At 37.4% G+C, this 22,901-nt stretch overlaps 1 protein-coding gene across 1 annotated transcript in view; it reads left to right on the forward strand.

Annotated features, from left to right (window-relative positions):
* Nucleotides 1–22,901, forward strand: part of TENM1 (teneurin transmembrane protein 1) — an 828,896-nt gene that overhangs the window by 578,078 nt on the left and 227,917 nt on the right. Inside the window, exons 8-12 of the mRNA XM_051969260.1 lie at nucleotides 6,353–6,552; nucleotides 7,783–7,993; nucleotides 16,248–16,349; nucleotides 18,823–19,017; nucleotides 22,197–22,397. Of these exons, the coding sequence (XP_051825220.1) occupies nucleotides 6,353–6,552; nucleotides 7,783–7,993; nucleotides 16,248–16,349; nucleotides 18,823–19,017; nucleotides 22,197–22,397 (909 nt within the window). The remainder of the gene's footprint in view (nucleotides 1–6,352; nucleotides 6,553–7,782; nucleotides 7,994–16,247; nucleotides 16,350–18,822; nucleotides 19,018–22,196; nucleotides 22,398–22,901) is intronic.

Consider the following 22,901-nt stretch of genomic DNA (forward strand, 5'->3'; position numbering starts at 1 on the left):
ACATTTGATTTGGTATAGTAGCATTCATCCATAAACACTTTCCTGTAACTAGCGTATGTTCTGGATATGTTAAAAGTATTCTAAGATTCTCTGATAGAGGGAGCTCTGTTTATGTTGGCCATGTAATGGATGGCAAGCAACGTGTAACTTAGGTAATGTTAGCTTGCCAAAAGTATTTGCCATTTTCGTGGAGCAAATTGAGGAGAGATTGCCCTGATGCTGGAGAACTCCTCCAGATGCTCCTCTGGGACACTTCAGTTACCATAGTGTCTCTGCCCCATGTTGCTTTCAGTCTAGTTGCGGGGGAGATATATGCAGTACTCAAAGATGACTGTCATCCAAAAAGTGTATTCTAGTTATCTCTAAACAAGACCTTTTAGGGTATTTAGCCCATTCCCTTCATTTTGCAATTGTGGAAAATGAGACCCAAATATGTTAAGTGATTTCCCCGAAGTCCCATAGGTCTTAAGTGATAGTACTAGGACTTGATCTCAGTTCCTTTTACACTAAATACAGTGATAGAGTTCTGGGCCTGGAGTCAAATCCAGACTTAGCCACTTAGTAGCTATGTGACCCTGAGCAATTCCACTAATCTTTGCTTGCCTCAGCTTCCTCAACTTTAAAACGGAGGTAATAACCATACCTGTCTCACAGGATTTTATGGGGACTCAAATGAGATTATATGTAAAGTACTTGGCCCATTGTAAGCACTCTACAAATGCTTACTCTCCTCTACCCCTACTATACCGTACTGTTTTTCAAATGATCATCATGCAAGAAAATCTAGCTTCACAATCTATGCAAGGAAAATGAAGTGGATGAATACTGTGTATCTTCCCAGAATATGACATGAGCTTATCTATCAGTACATGTATCTTGAACAGGCACTGGAGATGTACATTGAATGGGGACCAAGATTTGAATTAGGGAAATGAATTACATTTGGAATATTTGACAAGTCTGTCAATGTCCTCAAGCTTTTGACTTCAACAAATGAAAGTTCTTCTTAGCGCCAGTATTCTTCCTTATGGTGACACTATGTTACTGTCAATCTTGAAATATTATAGTGTCTGTAGAATCAAAATTGCAGACTATTCCAAGGGAAATGGAGATCATGTTACCAAAAAAAAATTGATTTGTGCCCAGGAAGCTGCAAAAACTATTGAGATGTGTGAATTGAAAAGGATGTGGGCTGTTGTAGTTCTAAGGGATGACACATTAATACCTGAGTGCTGCACTTGTAATTGTTAAATGGTAAATATTAGAAGGGTACATCTTCTTTTGAAGTCATGGATGAAAATTGTCCAGGATGAGAAGATATGAACAAGTTAGGATCTGCCCTATTGAAGAAATACTACCCGCCATCTAGATTCTTCTTAAACTTCTTAAACTTTTCCAATTCCCAGTCCCTTTGCACCCAAGAAATTTACACAACCCTGGTATGTAGGTATATAATATAGACATATCAACCAAACATTTACTGATAATAACTTATAATTTCGCATAACCCCCACCTTCCATTACTTGACCCCATACAGGGTTACTTCCCACACTTTAAAAAACTTTCATCTAGATGATTAAAATGTTTCCATAATGGAGAGATATTAAATGGATGGTGGTTTGAATTGAATATCATCATTTTTTGTGTATTTAATGAAAGTTCTTTCAACAGTATTAGTAACCTCTCTCAAGTAAATACTCAAATCTTGCTGTTGAAGAGCTTTTGTAGGTGAGAACCATCAGTAAGTCAAGATGTCAAATATTAACTATGTTCTTACTGTGTACCAAGCACTGTTCTAAGTGCAGGGAGTAGAAAGAAAAGCAAATGACGCTCCGATCTCAAGGAGCTTTCTGCTAATGGGGAGACAACTTGCAAGCAAACATGCCTATGTTCAAGATGTATACAGGATCAGCACTCCTACTTGGATTGCAAAGTAGTAATTAAGCCACTTCCTCTTAAGTTTTCCAATCTCTAACTTTTTCTACTTGCTGAGGCCTTTGTTGTTATTGTCGGGCCTTCATTCTCAAAGAGGATGGTGACATCAGGAGGAGGATGTCTTGACTTGCAAGTGAATTGGATTTAAGTGAGAGACAGAGCTGTGCAGTCACCAGTCTCACTCTCTCCTCCAGAGTCATCAGTCTAGTAGCAAGACATAGGTCAAGCAGTGATGGCCCTGTGTTATGACAGATGAGAAAGGCTGAGTGTGGGCCTCTATGAGACCGTGACCACAGAGTCTCAATGCTTCGGTATCTACTTTTCCAGGAGGAAAAAAAAAAGCTACAAAGCAGCAAAAGCAGTGACAAAAAGACATCAGAAACTTGGCTATTCTATAACTACATCCTCATCCATTTCCAAAAAAAAAGATCAGGTGCCAAGTTAAAATAAAGTAAAATATTTCCATTTCATTATCTCAATTTTTTTCATGAAATTACCTTTTTAGGGTATTTGTTTAAAACACAGTTTCTTTCCGCTTCAGTTTTTCCCTCATTGAATAACATTGTGAAAAACATGAAATAAGAAGTGCATTCAAACTCACAATAGTCCAATTCATAAGCTAATTGAGAAAATGATAGAAAAGGGGCTTTGCAGGATGATTTAATAGCATAGTTTGTTAGAAGGCTGTCTCTTTTCTGATACATGCAGTGCTGAAGTGAAAAGGGCCCAGGAGGCCTGCCCCATCCCAGTGCTGCTGTGCAGATGTCTCTTTTTTCATATAGTCTAGACTCTAGAGAATTCTTCATAGAACTATTACTCTTAACAGCTCATTTTAGTTTGTTTCTTTAATTTGCATGAGTAGAATGCATTGTCTGTCCATATCTTGACACATATGGCTTGTCCGTAAGTTTATTAGTAAGGGGCAAGTACTGACTTCTAAAACTTTTTTTTTTCTGGTTACGTCCATCCCTTTGGCAATGCAGTGAATCCCATGACTCCTTCTCAGAATAATGTTTTATTATCTGTATTCATAATTGAATAAGATGCTGCGTTTCAGGCAGAGGTTCGTGAAAATAAAGATGTGATTTTTTTTTCCCCATCCAAGTTCACAGACTCTGTGAAATCTATCTGCAGGCTCATTGGGAGCCTGCAGAGCCCAGATTGAGAATAAGGGACTAAAATTTGTTTCTTTAGAGTGGCTTGTATATATTAGGTAGTCAGTAGATCCTTCCTGATGATGATCATGATCAGGTTCTCTCACACCCCCTCCTCTTGAAGAGTTTCTTTGGGCATCACTTAACTTGTTGAACTTTATTTTTCAATCGACAGACTAGAAAGTACTTGAGAGTACAAAGCACCAATGCCAGAGACAAGAGCTGTTGCTCTGATTTGCTTATTTACTTGATAGTGACTGTCTTTATTAAAGACTCTAAGCCCCTCAAAGTAATGATTGTGGTACCTAGATTTATAATTGTATTTATCTTTACGATTTTGTTCTAAGGCACATTGCCCTCATTTTCTAAAGCCCTGGGTGGATTGAGAATAGAAAGTAATGCTTTCAGGTCACTACGGCTATTTCTCTCCCACATGGAAAAAGTACCTTCTAGTGAAAAATAACAGCCTTATCTTATAGGTTTAAACATATTCAATTGAACATTTCTTTACCTCAAAGGGTGGGTGTTATTCTAAATGCCAATTCCCCAAAATTATGAGTCCTGTCATACATAATTATGTTCAAAATTGCATTTGAAATCTATTATTAACACTGTTAACAGGGGACATTGTTAAAATAGTTATTACTCTTGGCCTTAACACAAAAAGCAATAATGTCAGTATTTCAGTGAGTTAAAAGCTACAGGGCAGCAGCCTCTGCATAAAGCCACTGCAGGTATGGTTCTTAATGGGCTGTTAATTTTATAGTGGGTGAACATAAAAGAAAGAGACTTTTAAAACTACTGTAGGTGTAGAAATTGCAGAAACGCAAAATCTCACCATTGGGAGGGGCCTTTGCGGCCATCCGGTCCCCATTTGTGTCCGACCGAGAACCACGGTTACAATAAATGGTTATCCAGCTTTTGCTTGAGGGCTGCCAGCTAAGAGCACCCCATTTCTTTGGCCCATTTCACCTTGGAATGGCTCTAATTGGTGGGAAGTTTTTGCTTACCTTGACACTAATCCAGCCTCTCTGAGGGTCCCACCCACTGCTCCAACTTCTGCCCTTTGGAGCCAATAAAGCAAATCTAATCCCTTTTGAACATTACAGCCATTCACCTACTTGAAGAGAACTACAGTATCATATCTTCCTCCCCCACCCTAAATCTCATCTTCTCTAAGCTAAACATACCCAATTCTTTAAATAATTTCTAATATGCCTCTCCTTTTAGTAGTTTATGTGATCATTTGTTTTACATGATTTATTATTTGTAATGAGTTCTTTTATTTCTTGACTTCTCGAGGGGAATGGAAGGGGAAGGAGAGAATCTAGAACTGAAAATAAAATAAAATTGAATTAAAAAAATACATGCCCTTACTTTTTTTAGTAAACCACAAATCACACATTTCAAGGATTCTATACCATTGGTAACAATCCCTTAGTTGTTTTACTGAGTTGTTATTTTCAAATTTATTTTTTGCTAATTTATATGTTTGTTTAGATATTTCTGCTGTGTCAAAGCAAAATTTGTCAATTCTGTCAGCCACTTTTGTTCTACCCTATTATCTAAATGTTATTCTCTTCCATGGAAAAAAGAAGGAAAATAAATTGAGTAGGTCTCTCTTCTCTGAGTTCCGTTCTCAAAGTTCTTTTTATCTCCAGCAATGCTCCTATCATTTCCTTGAACTTTTTCCCAAATTTCAAATAAAAATCCTTATTTTTGTGATTATTCTCAGTATTCTTTGACAACCTTTGCTTATGCTGATCTTTAGCACTCCTCATATTATTTATTCTCTTGGCACCATGCCATGCCTTTGTGTGAGCTTTCCTGCCTTTGTTTCCATGTTCTATATAGATCTTTTATAATCTGGGTTGGTTGATTAATTCCATATGTGTCTACATTTGCCTCTTGAGAGTTTAGAGATTTTTTCTTCTAGTACCATTATTAATGAGTACCCATTGATGTGCTTTTTGCATTGATTATCCTGGTGATAATAGTTAGCCAGTCAGACTTAATGAGCTTTTGGGAAGAAATATTAACTGAGGTGGTATAGGAAGTATGGTTCATATAAATATCTTCTAAAACAGAAGTATACATTTCCATAAGTGCATAAAGAATTGGGGGTAAAGTTGTCCCAATCTTAGAAAACTCACATCATAAAGAGATGATACAAAGTACTTCTTCTAAGTCCTTTTCTCCGTTCACAGTCTTTTTTATTGTGTAGTTTTCTATTGCTTCCCAGTACAGTCATCATGTTACCTTTTTCAACCTTACCTTACCTACCTAATCAGCCACTGCTGTCACCTGTTACAGGGAGAGTACTAGGTCACTAATGGGAGGTCTAAAATCTTCTGATCTTCCAGAGTTCACAGGGTCATCTAATTGGTCAAGGAAATACCCTCCTTCCCTCCCTTCCCCCACCTCTCTGGGACTTGGCTGGGCTGTCCTTTCCTTTAGGCTCCCAGAATCTGGAATGCTTAGATTGCAAAGTGGTTTATTATTTTATAAAAGGACCCAAAAGACATGACTGAGTCTCCTCAACCAATTCTAATATACTTCCTCTGTAGCATTATTTCATTTCACCCAATGTCTTTCACTCTACCCACATTGATTGAGGACTTTTCACACCTAATTTAATGCTTTTCATTGATCAGTTCAACAGAGGTGCTCCCACTGATTGAAGTAGTTACTTTAAGTGAGATGGAATTATTGATTCAGTGAACCCCCTCCCCCCCAACTGTTACATAGGGATTCTGAGAGGCAAAAGGAAAAAGGGAATCCCTCCCAGGCATTGGGAACAGCCAGGAAAAGGTACAGAGACTCCTGATATACTGTTGTGTGTGAGAACCAGCAAGTGGACTTTTTTTCCCCGGAACTTGGGATTGGGAAAAAGAATGATACACAATAAATCTGCTTTAAATGTCTAAAAAAGGACTTTTTGTTTTTTTAATTTTTGAGGCAATGTGCTTTGTCACTTTGGGAATGACTTTCTCAGACTTAGGCTTTTCCTATTTTATTAGATATATTAGTAAGCTAGATTACTGGCTTAATTCTAATAAAAAGAAATTGAATAAGGAACCAGAAAAGGTAATCTCTGAGTGAGTGTAAATTGACATTTCTACATGTAATAAGTTTCATAGAATTAGCTTTGTAAGTGCAAAGGTGGAAGAAGTATGAAATGTTACTTGGGGAAAATACTCTCTGAATCTATCATATTTTTGATATGTGACCCTTGATTTTGTTGTTGTTTCTTTAAAACCAGTGTTTCAGAAGGGACGCGCTATAGACACTGGAGAAGTTGACATTGGAGCCCAAGTCATGCAGACCATCCCTCCTGGTTTATTCTGGCGTTTCCAGATCATGATTCATCATCCAATCTATCTGAAATTTAACATTTCTTTAGCCAAGGACTCTCTGTTGGGAATTTATGGAAGAAGAAACATTCCACCTACCCACACCCAGGTAATTGGTTAATATTGATGGTTTCTTTGATGCCTTATATAAAGCCATGATGAAGAGTTTATGGTAGGTGTCTTATAAGGTAGCTGAGAATCAGGAGTGAAATGGGTGATTCAAAATGTAGACATGAGCCAAGCTTCCAAATGCTCACCTATTATACTGTGATGAAAAAAAAAATGCCTGAACAATATTGTCCAAGCAGATTTGGAAGCAGCAGCTCTGGGAACCATCCTAAAAGCTCAGATCCTGATTCCAAGAATTTAGCCGCTAGGGCTGTGACCCTGAATGCAGTGTGAGAATGCTTAATGTGACACCCAGTCCAAAAGCTTTTTCATGCCAGGGCACCATCTTTTGTGGTTAGCTCTCCTAATTTACAGAGCTATAGAGACATGTCTTGTATGACTGCTGATTTTTTTTTGTCAAGAGGCTCGGGAATTGGTGGGCTGTTGGTTTTGCTCTAAGGTGTAAAAGTTATTATGCAGCTGTCTGCTTCCTTATTTTTCACATGCTTCATTTCTTACATCTCTCCTTTTCCTTTGTCTGTCCTAGACCCTCTTTAGGATGCTACTAAGAAGAATAGGGAGAATGAGGAAGCTAAGGTTTAGAATGATTGCCAGGCTGGATGGTTTTTCTTCACCCCTAGATCTGTCTGAAGTCTGCCAGAGACTAAGGCTGTATTCATCAACTTTAGACCAGGAAGGGGATGGAAATCTAACTCAACTGAAACATTTGTCTTCTGAAAGAAAGATGCATGTGTCATGTGGTTACCCTATAGGCATCACATAGACTGCCCCTGACTCACTGTGCAGCCTCAAACTAATCATTTCCTCTCTAATCCTCAGTTGCTTCATCTGTCAAATGAGATAGTTAGACTAAAAGTCTATTAGTCTAAGATCCCGTTCTAAAACAGCAGAACTTTTTAAACCCGATCTGTGATTTCATTGGTATTGGAAACTTCTGCTGAGTGTCCTCTCTCCCAAGTCAAGTTAGTACCCCTTCTGCAACTTAAAGACCTCGAGAAGGTGAGGTTGGAGGCGAGGCTAAACCCCATCTGCCTGGTTCCCAGGTCAAAGCTCAGCCTACTATTCCACTCTTCCTTCTCTAGAGCAAATGAGTGCAGAAAAAAGGAAATCCAAATATCGTTGTTGATAATAAAATCAAGTTTTTGATTTGTTTTGTTTTTGTAATTGTAACATTTTCAGCAGCTCATTTATGTTTCCTTCATCTTTGCAGTTTGATTTTGTGAAACTGATGGATGGCAAACAACTCCAGAAACAAGATCCCAAGAACTCTGAGGATTCACAGCATAGTCCAAGGAACCTGATCTTAACTTCCCTGCAAGAGACAGGATTCATTGAGTACATGGATCAAGGGGCTTGGTACCTGGCATTCTATAATGATGGAAAAAAGATGGAGCAAGTGTTTGTGTTAACTACTGCAATTGGTAAGATACATACATATATACTTGTGTTTATAGATATAAATATGCATGTAAAATCTCCAGAAAGTCATCATTTTAGTAGCATCTTAATGTCATTTATATACAGTAGTCATTTTACCTCAAAATCAGAATGGATCGATTTTGGGAGAGCTTTATTGTATTTACTATTTAGAAACACTCATCATATACCAATAGGAATGGCTACCTGAAAAATATTGACTCTGGAGCTGTACTAACAAACAAAAGTTGTAACCATCATGCTCAAGAAGTTACAGTGGCTCCCTACTGCCTCTTGAATAAAATATATTCTCAACTGTCATTTAAAGTCCTTTATAATTTGGCTACAGAATATCTTTATAGAGTAATATCATGATACTCCCCCCTCACACTCTACATTCCAAATAAACTGGCCAATTCTTTGTTTTCCATGAACAACACTCCATGCCTGGAATGACCCTCCCACTGTACTTCTACCTCTTAACATTCCTGCTTCAAGTGAAGGCTCAACTCAAGAGCTGGCTCCTATAAGAGGCCTTTCCTGATCTTCCTCCTCACTCTCCCACCCAAGTTATTAATGATTACCTCCTTCTTAAGATATTTCTCTCTCTCTCTCTCTCTCTCTCTCTCTCTCTCTCTCTCTCTCTCTCTCTCTCTCTCTCTATATAATATATATATATATATAATATATATATATATATATATATATATATGTATGTATTTCACATTTCCTTTTCTCTGCCTATGGCATATCCCCCAGCTCAAGTAGAATATAAACTCCCTTGAAGTAAGAACTTTTTCTTCATATCCCAAGTGATCAGCACAGTGCCTAGCATGTGCTTTGATAAATGTTTGAATCTCATTGGAATAGATTTTTTAAATAATTGCTTCAAATATCATTTTAAAATAATATCAGGGTAGCATTGCAGATTTTCTTTTAGAAGAATTGAGTTGAGACCCATTTAAGCCCCAACAGAACTTAATCCATTAATATAGTACTTTTAAGGATGTGAATAATTCAAGGTTCTATTTCTGTTGCTGCTGTGTTGTTGTTGTTGTTGTTGTTATTGTTATTGTTGTTGTTGTTGTTGTTGTTGTTGTTGTTTAAATCCAAAAAGAAGAGAATTTTTTCATGGATTGGAAAGAATCTAAATTGTTCTTTTTAAAAATGTGTTTAAAGCTTTTAAATTCAATATACAGCAACTCCATATGCTTAGGTATGTCACCTGACTTAATGATGTCACACTGGGTTTTTTTAAAGTGAATTCATTTACCATGAACCTCTAAAGGACTAAAACAGAGCTATTTAGGAACTTAAGGTAAAGAACCCACAGACACTAAGTTTTATTATATAAAGTATCTTGAAACACCAGTTTTTTTTTTAAATAAGGGAATTACAGCTATCTTGTTTACTCCGTGACTTTTACCACTTTATCCCTTCCTTAGTTTATTCAACCAGATGTTCAGCAAACTGGGTTGACTGTGAATGGCTAGACCATCTGCTTTTCCTAATAATTCTCTTCTATTTTTCAATAATGTTGAAGAACTTGAACCAGGAAAATGGCATTTTAACTATCACTTTGTCAAAGTTTCCCAGAAAGTAAGAACAAAGGCAATAAAAGCATATTAATGAACTTTTACCAGAGGAAAACTCTACTCATCTCACATATTTGAAATGTAAATACCTCTTTGCTAAATTAGAAGACAAAAAAGAATATTTCAGTTGTTTTCCTCAGGGCTGCCATCTTCCTAGACACAATAGAGATGTTTCTAGTGGAAGAGACTAATGCTACTCCTGCTTGATCATGCAAACATATGATGAGAGACCAGGGTTTCTCCTATGAAATCAGAAAAATAGGAAAACTTGAAAATTTTGATGAAGATATGTTGCTGTTCTTTATCACTTCCTTCCCAAAGACTCCCATTTCTTTCCCATACTTGACTTGTTGCATATTACTGCAACATGACCAAAGTGTCCTCGTAGGTCTTGCATTCTCCGTGGAGAGCTCAGTGTCTTTCATATAGTATATTTGTCTTTTCTCTGAAATCCTATGTTTTTATCACCTTCTCTGATTAGTAAAATTGTGATTTTATATTGCGTCTCAGTGGAACTTTCTTCCAAAGGGGTGAGCACATGTATTCAGCTGCAGAATTAAGATCAAATCAAAAGGAGTATCTGAATTTTATTAAACACCTGACATAGTAGAAAGAGAGCCAGTTTCAGGGTCAAGAAGATTTGAATGCCAGTTCCTTCTGTAACAGATACGGTAATTTGGTGAACCTGGACAAATCATTTTGCCTCTCTGTCTCAAGCAGATCTCTAAGAATGAAAATTTCAAAATTTCACTCATCTACCTTAATAGAACAGGGTTCATGTCCAGAGAGTTAGCTGTATCAGCGAACTAACGTGCAAATTATTTGGTCATTAAATATTCCCTATTCATTTTCCATATCACCTGTTGGTGGTAAATGTAAGCATTAGCTGATTTGAACATGATTCCTGTATTGATTATTCAGTTGTTTCCTATCCTTTAAAATATAATTTACTTTAGTGTTAATGGGTGTGTTTTCACCATGTTCAGTGACTCATAACTCTGTTGTTGAAACAAAAATTCAGCATTTTAAACATAATAGACTGCATGGACCAATAAACTCCAAATTACCAAGACTTTTCATGAACCACTGTATCTCAGTAGGCCCATGCCTACTAGAGGAACACATTTATGTAAAAATGAGAAGTGACTGAGAACTTTGGCAAATAACATGAATGTTGTCTGTACTTAAATGTGATTTGGGGAGATGTGTTAGAGACTAGGGATACTTTAGAAATTAATGAAGAAATTTATTAATATATATCATTCAAGCAAATATTCTCAAGTTATTTTTCTTTTTTAAAAATAGCTTTTTAATTTTTCAGAATACATGCAAAGATAGTTTTCAACATCCGCCCTTGAAAAACTTTGTGTTCCCCATTTTTCTTCCTTCCTCCCCACTTCTCCCCTCCCCTAGACAGTAAGTAATCCAATATAGGTTAAATATGTACAATTCTTCTAAACATATTTCTACATTTATCATGACGCACAAGAAAAATCATATCAAAAGAAAAAAAAATGAGAAAGAAAAAATCAAGCAAACAACAACATCCGCAACAACAAAGGTGAAAATACCATGTTGTGACCAAATTCAGTCTCTGTATTCCTCAAGTTATTTTTCTAAAGTAATGGAGTTTTATTAGTAGCTCCTCCATTGAAAGTTACCTGAAACCAAAGATTTAACCTGTATGGAAAGTTTAAGTGTTTGAAAGAAATCAAGAGATGGTGCTGTACAGCAACCAATTAGATAAGCCAAGCCTGAAGGCAATTTAATATGGTAGCACAGTGGTTACTAAGCCCAAGAACAAAAGTTAATGAGCAAAGGACCCCATTTTCAACCAGAACTGTGGGGAAATTAGAAGACACTTGAGCAGAGATTAATTTTAGACCAACAACTTCCACCATATGCCAAATGAAAAATGACATGTCATAAAAGAAAAAGTAGTAAACAGAAGAGGACATCTTTCAAATCTATGACTTAAGTAGTAATTCAAAATGAAATAACAAATAGAGAAGATCACAAAAAGCAAAACAGCCTTTTTAATTTATGTAAAATAAAAATATTTTTGTTAGAACTTAAAAAAAAATCTTGAAAGAAGAGAAAACTCTGCATCACATTTTTCTGACATAGAGTTCATATCTAAGATACATAGATGGTTGAAACTAACACGTTTCTCCAGGAGATATATGGACAAAGACTATCAAATTGTTTTTAAAAGGAAATTTACAAACTACTGATGTGTAAAAATGCTCCAAATCACCAACAATCAGATAATTGAAAATAACTGAAACAACTCTGAGATTTTACCTCATATCCAGTGCTCTGGGCTGGGCCTGACTCAGATCAATTCCTTTATAGTTAAAAGTTGATATTAGCATAAAATGAGATATTTATAGATCAATCAGTATTGAGTCAAAAAAATTTACAAAAATTTAAATTACCAATTTTTAAATTTAACGAGAGAAGGTTAGACTTTTCAGACACCTCAAGTATGTTTAGCTACATGAAGCTCCTGAGCCTGAGTTACACATAGTGATCTATCAGTCAAGCAATAGCTGACCCCCCTAGAGTTTCTCCTGCTCTTCTTTGTACTTAGAAAACCAGGAAGTGATTAGTAGTCTGAGCCTTTAGTTTCCTGGAGCAACCACTTCTCTAAGGACATAATACTTTTTAATGAAAAACTGTCCTAACTTGCATGGAAGTTGAGATATTGTTCCTATCACACCTAGCAATTCATCAAAAATGACAAAAGGCTGAAATAATCATGGTTGCAGAGGCTCCATGAAGAGAGGCACGTTAGAGGCCTATTAGTGGAACTCTGACTTGATCCAGCCATTCTGGAAACCACTTTAGAACTATGCTAGAAACGTGATTAAATTGTTCTTATTCAGTGACCTCACTACTGGGAATATGAACCTAATAGGTGAATGGCCAATAGAAAGGTCTCTATACGAAAGCGTTTGTGGTGGCACTTTTTGTGTTATCATAAAACTGGATCAAAGCGGGTGCGTGTTTACTAAGGAATGGAAGAAATTTTACCTTTTTTTTATATGATACTAAAAGGTTTCAAGATACAGTTTAGGCTCAATACATGGTTCAGTCTGCCATCTTGAATTAAAATAGCATCTAGTAAAAGTTTTCAAGTAGGCATGTCTCAAAAGCCAGAGGTTATAGAACTAGGTATTTTCTATAAACACTAAGTTTACAGAATCGATATTTGTGTGGTTTAGGAGGAGGGAGGTGATAATTGAATACAAAATAGAACTTTCAGAACATTTGAATAAACTACACTAATTCCAGAAGAGGTAGTCACATGCTTAGTAACTGCTTCTTATCCCACCCTCCCACTGGTAATTCTCTTCTGTAAGTAGCATCTGTAAGGTAAGCATCCAAGACAGATTTGGCCTGGTTTGTTAGTCACTTGAGCTATGCCTGTAGTAATGGAAGTGAGAGGCAAATCAGGATTATCCTTGGGCAAAGTTTGTTTTCTCTGTTTGGTCTCTTTCTTAGCACTCTTTCCTCTACTGCTTCTAAGTCTCCCTAGTATCCTCACTTTGTTTACCCCTTTTTCTCTCTCTCTTATTCTCTCTCCCCCTTCCTCCTTCCCTCCTTTCTTTTCTTCTCTCTTTTCTCTCATCTCTCTTTTTTTCTGTTGCCTCTCTCCTTTCCCTCTCTTTTTTTTCTCTCCCCTTGTCCTCTTTCTCTCTCTTCTTTCTTCCCCTATCATTCATATTTCAAAGTCTGTTGCCAGAAGGAAATCTTATCACTGCGTATGGTGACACCAGTAAACATTATTTTCCTATGCCTGACCCATATGTTCTTAACTTTAAAAATCAAATTTTATGATGTACTTGACTTTAGGATGTAGTTCTCAATTAAAATGAAAAAAGCAGGAAGCAGAAGCTGCTCTGGGGTAAAAGATAAAGGAAAGAACAGCATTTTTTATCAGTCGCTCTCTATGGATACCCTGGAGTGTCTGAGCACTGCCAGTGCTTCTTTGAAGCCCATTGCAGGTGGTACCTTCCTGTGCATTTCATATTGGTTTCTCTTCTTGTTTGCATCACTAGTGCTCTGTTCACGGATGAGAGTCCAGAGACAACTCTCAGAAAAATCAATAAAGTGTAGAGATTTTTATTAATATCGAAAGCAAAATTTATTAACATTTTCCTCCAGAACAACCATATTCCTATAAGACCACTCCCATAAAGTTGTCTACAAGGACTCAGGTGAAATTAAACTTTATTTACTCCTGAAACTGTCTTTTCTGGGATCCTATTAAACATCCATAGTAGGAAAATTTAAATGTAGATATGAGAACTGTCACTACTACTTGGTATAAGACACAGTTTTATAGCTCAGAGATGTGAGGAGGAATTATAACAAGAAATTGCTATTCCATCTGTGACGGGAAAAAATTCAGTGTCCTTTAGTCAAAAGACAGTTTTTCTACCTTCTCATGACTACCTCTTAAGAAAAATAATGGTCTTCCCAAAATAACTAATTTTAATGACTTTTACAGTTGTTGGCTCTTTGCCACGTATTGCATTCCTGCCAACACAGATGTACTTCACCGAGTGTCATGTGACTGTTATCCCAGCCAATTATGGAACCCCAGGTCAGAGAACACAGTCATAAACATGCAAAGGAAAATATTGGTGTAGGACAGGTACCTTGCCTCCCCCTCATGGTTTGTTTATTCCTTGCCATTCTTACTGCATCCTGTGGTTACCAAGATAGCCATCTGCCTTTTTCTTCTTCTCCTTCCCAGCTCAATGCCAGAGCCCCATCTTCCAACCCTTCGCTGTCACTTGCTAACTACTCTGTCATAGAAAAGAAAGGTCTCTTGCTTTTCACTTTGAAACTGCTCAGGACCAGTACCTTAGAAACATTAAAACAGTGTGCTTTCAGATGAGGCAGAGACCTAAAACTTTCCAGAACTGATGTTTGAAATTGGCAAGTCGTTTCTTAAAACTCTTTGAGCTGAAGGTGGAGTTTCTAGAAAATTAGAAAGAAAAGAATTTAACCTACAAAAAAGAAATAAAAATAGTTCACATTTAAATAGTGCTTAATAAGTACTAATGAGTAGACTTATGAGTATATAATAATATAATATAATAAGTATACTAATAAGATGCTAGTAAGTATCAGAATCAGGATGTGAACTCAGATCTTACTTATTATAAGTGTAGCATTCCAGCAGTATTAGCCTATTCTAATGTTGCTACATATAAGTTAAATTATCAACCAAACTTAGATCTTACTTATTGTAAATCTAGTATTCTAACAGTATTAGCCCATTCAAATGCTGCTACATAAAAGTTAAACTGTCAACCGAACTCAGAGCTTACTCATTGTAAGTCTAATATTCTAACAGTATTAGCCTATTCTAATGCTACTACCTAAAAGTTAAATTGTCAACCGTATAATTCATTGGAGTCATCTCTCGAAACAATATATGATACTGGCTGACTGACAAGACACGACAAACTTTTTTTCCCCTCACTCTTCCTTGTATCATAAATAGATACATATGTTATGTCTCTATTTGACTGTAAACTCTATGAAGGCAAGTTCTGGACCTTATTCCACGTTTTGTAAATGGCAGTGTGCCATTGTGAAGAGTCAAGCTGAAAAGTCAGACTTGAATTCTTATCCCACCTCTGACATACCAGCCATTTGATCCTGGACAATTTTCATAACCCATCTCAAGCTCATGTACTTTCTTAGGATTTATATACTAAATTATAGTTAAGTGTTCTGTACTCTGATGAGGTCACAGGTCCTCTTTAGAATTTTTATCCCTGGTTGTTTTTCAGTTGTTTATTCAGTTGTCCTGAACATAGGAGGCATTTAATAAATGTAAGATTGAAGTGGTTTTTTTGTATTTTTTAAATGAAACTTTGGCCCTCAATATTCTGATTATTTACATGATACAATAAAATTCCCTTCACTGTGCATTTTGTGGCTGACAGAACTGAACTCCACAAAAACCTGTTCCTCAAAGAACTGATTTAAAGGAAGTCAATGGCATGGCATGAATAAGCATTTACATTAATGAGGACATTTCCCAACAAAATACTTCAGTTCTGATGGTTTTAGCAGTGGTGAATTTAACATGAACACTTACTTTAAAAGCCTTCCATTGTCATTTATTAATGGCATTGGAGTACTGGCTGTGATATTTAAAGTCAGAATAAAATAAACTATTCTAATTTGCTTGAAAAGCAACTTTATTTGCCTTTACCTGAAAGTGAAAAGTAGACAAAAGAATCTTATGTTTTTAGGATCCGTCTTTGAGCTTACTTTGTTTTTAAGAGTCATCTTGGTTTTCCTGGAAAAGGGTATAGGATAGTGACAGCAATGCTGGATTTGGAGTCATATGTCCTACAATATAACGTGGCCACTTCCCTGCCTTTGTGAACTCGAGCCAATGCCTTTCCCTCCCTTTGGGCATCAGGTCCCTCCACTGTATGATGAGGGGGTTGAATTAGATGGCTTCTGAAGTCATCCCAGCTCTAGAGTTGTTGTCCAGTGAGGAATCAAAGCACAGGAGTCCTGAGGGGCAGGATTGGTTTAATGCCTACTATACATGGGCATGAATTGAAAAATATAATTACCAAATACCTCATAGAAGGGTCCTCAGGTTTGTTGTTCTGCCTCTCTACAGAAATAATGGATGACTGCTCTACAAATTGCAATGGAAATGGGGAGTGTATCTCTGGCCACTGTCACTGTTTCCCAGGATTCCTTGGCCCTGACTGCGCAAGAGGTAATGAATTTACTCTATGTTCTATTAGACTGTGAAGAAATAAACATTATTGGAGAATGCAAACATAGCTAATTTATATAATAAATATGCTCATGGCTGACCTTACAAGGAGGTTTTATAAGTAGTTAGCTGCTTATAGATAAGCTCCCTCCTTTCACACCCAGCCTGCTGACACCTGAAATTTCACAGTTGGAGCTTAATTACTTTGTAATCAACCAAGGACCCCCAACCCTTTGAATTGGGGCTAATGAAGGGAAACCACTCACTCCTCTCCTCATTCCTTAAAGCTGAACACAGGGAGGAATGGGAAAGAAAAAAAAATAAGCATGTGTTAAATACCTACTGTGTGCTAGGCACTGTGTTAAGTGCTTTACAGACCGTATCTCTCTTGATCCTCCCAACAAATCCTGAAAGGTAGGTATCAAGGTAGACATGTAATAGATCTCATAGTTTGCTGGAGCAGTTGAAGCAAGATGAGAGTTTCATCTCCACTGATAGGCCAATGTCCCTAAAAGTGACAACCTATCACTTATTTTCCCAGGAGGAAGTATGAAATAGTGGATAAAATGGTACACTCCAGTCCTTCCACAGACATTTTCCTAATTCTCTAACTCTGGACAAGTCTGTGCCCATTCTGTGCCTTAGTTTGTTTATGGATAAAGTGAAGGGAGTGATAGTAGGTGACCTGTATGGTCCCTTCTGAATTCAAATTGAGAACCCTATATATATGTCTTAATACTTTAATATCAATGAATTGATTCATAGAAGATTTTTATAGAAGAGGGGAAAATGACAATGGGCTTGGGGAAGTCGCCAAATGAATAAGGGATGCTAGGGAGGGAGGTGGTGGAAGGACTCACAAAGAGGGTGTGAAAGACAATCTAAGACAAATTTCACCTACGTTGTATCTGGCCTAAGGTTGGTTCTAAATGTACTTTTGAAAAATTACAAATAAATCAAAAGCAGGGCTTTTTTGGCACATAGGATTCTTCTCTTGACTTTTTGGGTGTCCTAGTTAGGCCATGTATGGCATCTAACCTTTCACTTTGGGTTATTACCTATTCTTCCCTCTCTCTCTTCCATGTCCAACTAATTCCCTGCTTTTTGGTCAACTAATGAATAATCTCTAAATATATTGAACTTGTTACAAAGTAGTGTTTTATTTTTATTATTTATTATGTTGGGTGCCAAATGTGATGACCACATATTTTAAAATCAGCCGGAGTCAGGAATTCAGGTTAGGGGGAAATCGTCAATCTTTATTCTTAGTAGAGGTGAAGAAGGATCGAAGGTGAAGGGGAATTGGAGGTGAAGGGGGATCCGAGGTAAAGGGCAGTCACGATAGCAATACGAGCAGCTGTGTCAAGAAGCCAGCCAGCAGTCTCTCTTTCCGCTTCCCTCTCTGCCCCCCTGCCTCCACCCACCAAAATCATCATTTCCTATACAACACATCAGGACTTGCACAAAGAGTGGACGGGGCCATTCTTTCTCCAAGCATATATTAATAGAGTATGGTCCAATTACTATTTAGCTTCATGGGCTTGGGATCTCAGTGCATCAACTCGAGCCTCAGCTCATTACAATTATTAACCACTTATTATGGTATGATATTAATAAATAATAATAGCTAACATTTACTTAGTGATTTAAGATGAGCAAAGTATTTTTCATGGCTACCTAAGTACTTTTCAAAGTACATTTCATTTGATCCCCATAATAACTATGAAGTTGGTGCGGTTATTTTATAGATGAGGAAACCACACCTGACCAAGTTTAGCTGGATTTAGAATTAGGAATACGTAGGTGTACATCCTACCTTAGACACATAGTAACTCTGTGACCCTAGACAAGTCACTTGACATTCCTGAGCCTCAGCTTCCTTATCTGTAAAAATGGAGCTTATCATAGCTCCTACCTGACAAGAAAGGTTGTTTTGAGGACCAAATGCCTAACATAGGTATAGTACTTGGTAAAAACCTTTAAAGTGCTATAAAGTGTGAAGTAGTAGTAGTAGTAGTTAGTAGTAGTACTAGCAGCAGCAGCAATAGTAGTCGTAGTAGTAGTAGAAGAAGATTATAGAGATAATACAGAAGAAAACATTGTGCAAACTAAAAGATCTCTTTATTGATTAACCATCTAAATAATATATAATATCATGATATAAACATTTTATTTTATAAATTTCCATTTCTGTATAGACGGAGTAGAATTTTTATAATAAACCAATCCAGGAAAAAAAAATTGTTTCAAAACTATTAATATATAGGCGAAAGCTAAATATGCAGTGCAATTCCTCCTAAAAGGAAATGACTACAGTATTTGTAATCATCAACGTGTTTCTATTTAAGCAAGTGGAAGCCATAAATAGGACCAATTTTTGCCTGAAATATTATACTAGAATCAATATTAATTTGCTCTTTAAAGAATTTGAAAGCATTATGAGAACATTACAACTCCATTTGCTAACCTTCAGATTCATGCCCTGTGCTATGTGGTGGAAATGGAGAGTATGAGAAAGGACACTGTGTCTGTCGGAATGGATGGAAAGGACCAGAGTGTGATGTTCCTGAGGAGCAATGCATCGACCCGACTTGCTTTGGCCACGGCACCTGCATCATGGGAGTCTGCATCTGTATGCCAGGATACAAAGGCGAAGTCTGTGAAGAAGGTCAGGGCCCTCTCTTGTTTTCTTGCTTCAATTTTATACCTTTCCTGAAGGCATTAGGTAGTTTTTTTGTGAGCCATAAATGGGCAAATGTCTCTCAGGATTATTGGAGGGAGGGAGAAGAGAAAAGGCTCATTCTCCTTTCTAATTTCCATTCTTTAATATGACTTATATAAAGCAGAGTGTATATTATACATAGCTCCCTTAGCAATTTATAGTGACCTCTCCCCTCCCATTTTCAATACTCTTAATTTGAATGATATTTTACTTACAAACCATGTCCTCACACATATTCCCTGTAAAAATGGACTTAGGAAAGGAAGCTCTGCTGCTGAGGAAGATCCTAAAAAGTACTGGGGCTCAGAAGACCCAAGGTCACCTCCCTGCCCTAGCTGACATAAGGACTCTGCCCTGTTACCCACAACTCACTTGTATGACCCTAGATGAGTCACTTCTGTTCTGAGGCCTCCCATGAGAAGTAGCCCATCTATGTGGGTGGAGGGAGTTTCCTAAAATGGTGAAATCAAAGGTCTATAGGCACCCCTCACAAAAAAAAAAAAGATGTTGATATCTAAATAATAATGACCAATTTTAGATCTATGTGCAGAGTATTTCTGTAAGGAGTAACTTGGGATGATTTTTCCATATCTTGGGTTACAAATTGACTTCCATGTCTGTAGATTCATATTTACCTTTTTGGGAATGTTACAACAAAACTTCTAGGCTACAATTTATAGCATAGAATCTTTCTTTAAAAAAAACATTTTGAAATTTCAGTTTATTTTGTCATTTAAGGAAAATACACTAGAAAATAATGTGTTTACAAGTAATTGGACCTTTTTCATGCCATTTTTCTCAGAAATGACCAATTTCAGAAATAATATTAAATCATGGCCATGGGAGATTGTCTCATCACAACTGTAGTTCAGAAAAGAGGCTGCCTAAAATATGCTATAATTGCTTTTTGAAGAGATCTCATTAAAACTATAACATGGCAGAAAGGGGTTTAATCACATTCTCCTCCAGAAGCTAGGAAGACTTGAGCCACTTAGCAGCCATTAACAGTGGATATGGAGATAGTATCTTCCCTGTAGAAATGGACTTAGGAAAGGAAGCACTGCTGCTGAGGAAGAGCCTAAAAAGTATTGGGGCTCAGAAGACCCAAGGTCACCTCCCTGCCCTAGCTGAAATCCTGGCCCTGTTACTTGTTACCTGTGTGACTTTGAGCGAGCTACTTATTTTCCTCCTCTACCAAATCAAGGTGTTGGACTAGGAGACCTGTGAAGGACCCCTCCCGCACTTAATTGACGACCCTATAAAATGGACCCTATGAATGAATGTACTTGTGATACATATAGATTTTTTCAATTAAAAGTCTAGTTCAGATGCTGCATGCACATGGCTCCATTCATGTAGATATCCCAGAATGGGGTTGGGATTTCTATGATGATACCGTGAGAGGATATATATTTAAGCATATCTCCAGGTAAATCATCAGTTTGAAACTTAATGTTCTTTGAACCAGGGGCTGGACTCCAGTTTACTGTTTTATTATCTATACAGAAGGAGAGTTTGCTAAGAAAATAAATGGTTTAAGCAAGATTCCAGGAGGAGCATTTAAAATGTAGCCAAGGTTACAAAATTTGTAAACACAATGGAAACACATATAAGTATCATCCATGCTAACTAGAACACCAACTCTATCAATCACATCTATTGATTAAAGCAGGTCCCGTAAGGATCTGCTAGGCAAAACGATATATTAGCTAAGTTCAAGTTCTTGTGTGTACTTGAAAGCAATAAAATTGTTTTTTTCTTTTAGAACATCCTCTAGGTCAGATTTGTCACTAATTCAAAGTGCTCTTCTCCTGTTTCTTTCATACAATTTGGCATCTTGTGAGTACAGAATAACCCAGGCAAGATAAGAGGTGTTCATAGCCATCTTATATGCTGCAGATTAATGGGCCAAATGATTCCTGTTGAATAATAGTCATGGCTATCTCTAATAGAGCTGAGCTTTCAGCCCCCAAGTTGTTGTGACTGTTAAATTGCAGAGCACAAATCAGGGGTGGCCCCTGGGAGTGATTTCCTGATTAGCTCAGCAAGATAGAGCGTGATGTTTATGAAGCTAACTAGGGTCAGGGTTTGGTACCTAAGTAGGCCACTTAGATGTGCTGTACTCCATAACCGCAGACTGCACCTAACTTCTCTGACCTTGCCACCAGTTATGAGCAGAATTGAGCAGGAACTCTTCAAACTTGTTGTCTTCTCTAGAAAAATGACCTCTTCGGGTATATAGGCTTTCTAGCTAGAGAGTTAGTCTAATGATATTAAATGAAAAACTTGGAAAGCCCTCTTTCCTTTCTATATGGAATAGTAATCCATAATCAAAGCACAAAGCAATTTATATCCCCAAGGCAAGCATAGGAACTTCCCAGCTAAAAGAGATACATGTATGTAGTAGAAGGTGCCACAAAAACCCCAAAGGCTTGGAGGACCTGGAGCAAATGGAATTTGTGCCTGTGATGTGTGCCGAGACGAAGAAAACACTGTGCCCTCATACAGGTAACACTACCACGGAATGGAAGAGGTTTGAGTTTGGGAATGCAGGATTGGGCGAGAGTCTCCTAAAGAGCCATTGAGTTTTTAATGGAACCATTGCAGTTGTGCACATTCGTGTAAGAGCAGAAATTTCTAGCCGCTACTGAGGGAGGAGTCATTTTTTTAAATATACATCTACACATGTCAAACAGAAGCCTTTTTTCCTTCCTTCCGGGAGCTATGATTCTAGTTGAAGAAAGGTTAAAGCAATGATTTCTCAGAAGCCCGTAGGCTCTTTCTATAAAACTGGGGAATTCACACTGAAAAGTGACACTGTTACACCCACCCCTTTGTGCACGGGTAACAGATGTTTCACAACTCTTCACAATTTCTCACAACATATGTGTGGTTTCCTCCTCTTCTCCATTTAGGTTGCAACCTTTATGATACCCTACCATATTTTTTAAGTGTTAATAATCTGACTGATTGGAACACAGTGTTTGCATGAATCATTGTATTGTCTAATTAAAACAACGTTCTTGTTACCATATTAGCCAATCAGTGTGGGAATGTCGATTTCATTTTCCTTAGCTATACTGGCCACAGCTGCTCTTCTTTTTCCTTTCTCTTATGTCCTTCAGAGGACTGCCTGGATCCAATGTGTTCCAGCCATGGCATCTGTGTCAAAGGTGAATGCCACTGCTCCACCGGCTGGGGAGGAGTCAACTGCGAAACTCCTCTTCCTGTATGTCAAGAGCAGTGTTCAGGACATGGAACTTTCCTTTTGGATGCTGGAGTCTGCAGCTGTGAACCCAAGTGGACAGGATCCGACTGCTCTACAGGTACATTTTCATTGTTTTCCCCTACCCTACATCTCCCAGATCTAATTGTTCTACAAGGCAGGGATTTCTCCAAGCAAAGGTGATGTGTGGTCTGGTGTCTTATTCGTTAGGTTTTATAATACACTAGTTGCCTGTATTTTATGGATAGCTTTTGTTATTGACATTCTGCCCTCTCTTCTCTTGCTGAGTTCTGAGAGATTTTAGTCATCTCCAACAGCTGTACTTCTAGCAGGTATTCAGATGAAGATGATCTAGATGTGATCAAATAGGTCCCTACTCTTGTTGTTTTCTTCAAAGAACTGTATAAGATTCTTAGATACGCATAGGAGGGACCTTGTCGATAGCCGATGTACAACAAATAGGATAGGATCTTGTATTCTCTGTACTATCTTTCTGTTACCTGAAAACTTTAAAGCTTTGGTCTCCTGGAGAATATTTGCCAGAGCTTTCTTGTCCCTTTCTCCTGCTTTAGTGAAGGATACCCTCAAAAATAGCTTATTCTCA

The sequence above is a fragment of the Antechinus flavipes genome, chromosome X (genome assembly GCF_016432865.1).
Source record: "Antechinus flavipes isolate AdamAnt ecotype Samford, QLD, Australia chromosome X, AdamAnt_v2, whole genome shotgun sequence".
NCBI classification, from domain to species: domain Eukaryota; kingdom Metazoa; phylum Chordata; class Mammalia; order Dasyuromorphia; family Dasyuridae; genus Antechinus; species Antechinus flavipes.